This window comes from Amphimedon queenslandica, unplaced genomic scaffold (assembly GCF_000090795.2).
Source record: "Amphimedon queenslandica unplaced genomic scaffold, v1.1 AMPQUscaffold_290_Cont27687, whole genome shotgun sequence".
In the NCBI taxonomy this organism is placed as follows: Eukaryota; Metazoa; Porifera; class Demospongiae; order Haplosclerida; family Niphatidae; genus Amphimedon; species Amphimedon queenslandica.
Window position 1 is genome coordinate 1 of NW_003559354.1, and position 935 is coordinate 935.

The 935-nt window shown below is 37.5% G+C and overlaps 1 protein-coding gene across 1 annotated transcript; it reads right to left on the reverse strand.

Annotated features, from left to right (window-relative positions):
- Positions 1-17: 17 nt before the first annotated feature.
- On the reverse strand, positions 18-928 carry LOC109593664 (uncharacterized). The gene is made up of 2 exons (XM_020008646.1): positions 742-928; positions 18-692 (listed from the first exon to the last, which is right to left on the reverse strand). The coding sequence occupies exons 1-2, from the start codon at positions 754-756 to the stop codon at positions 165-167; spliced, it is 543 nt and encodes a 180-aa protein (XP_019864205.1). The 5' UTR covers positions 757-928; the 3' UTR covers positions 18-164.
- Between the last annotated feature and the right edge of the window lie 7 nt (positions 929-935).

Sequence of the window (935 nt, forward strand, 5' to 3'; positions counted from 1 at the left end):
AATAAATAATGTTTTGACTGCATAAATTTGACTAACAGAATTAAAAAAACAATTATAATAAGTAATGTGGGACATTTAAAATTGAAAAGTGATGCTAGCCTAGGAGCAGCAAAAGTATCTACTAATCCACTTCATAGCAATATAAATAGTTTGTCTTGTAGTTTTTATGTTTTCCTTTTATATCTTCTGTCGACGGGGCATTTCTCTTTCCGCCGGTGCTCCCTGCAGAAGTGATGCTCTTTATTGCAATCATACCAAATACCACTCCTCCATTCTATATTTTTACAAGCATCGCATGTTTTGTGACCATATGCATCTAAAGGGCATGTCTCTTTATTCTGATGAGTGGTACAGTAATAGTGCTCATAGTTACATTTGTACCAATTACCAAAACTGCAGTCAGTGTTAGTGCAGCCAGTAGCACGACATGACCTACGCATATGGCATGGACACTTTTTTCCACTCCTGTGAAAGCTGCACAAATGGTGCGATTCATTGCAGTCAAACCATTCACCACTTTCACAGTCTGTCCTATAGCATGACTCAACATCACAAGGCAGGCGTTCCTCATTGGTATGTATAGGGCATGTACTCTTTTTTTGGTGGAGGCTGCAAAAGTAATGGCTTTCATTGCATTTATACCATATCCCCTCTTTGCCATGCTCTGTTAGGCATGATTCTGCTTCACAAGTCTAAAACAACATAATAGTTATTATTTCATTGCTATTAGTATAAGCCTACCAGTTTTCCTCCCATTATGATGACTACAGTAACTACTTGCTATATTATGCTTTACTTTACAAAATCTTTCTTTTTTATTTTTAGCAGATCAATAGCTAGCAACTGTTGTACGCTTGCCATGAATTTCACTTAATGAAGTAAACCTGACGTCAAGTGATAGCTGGGGACTATGTACACGTCAGCTCATTCCCATG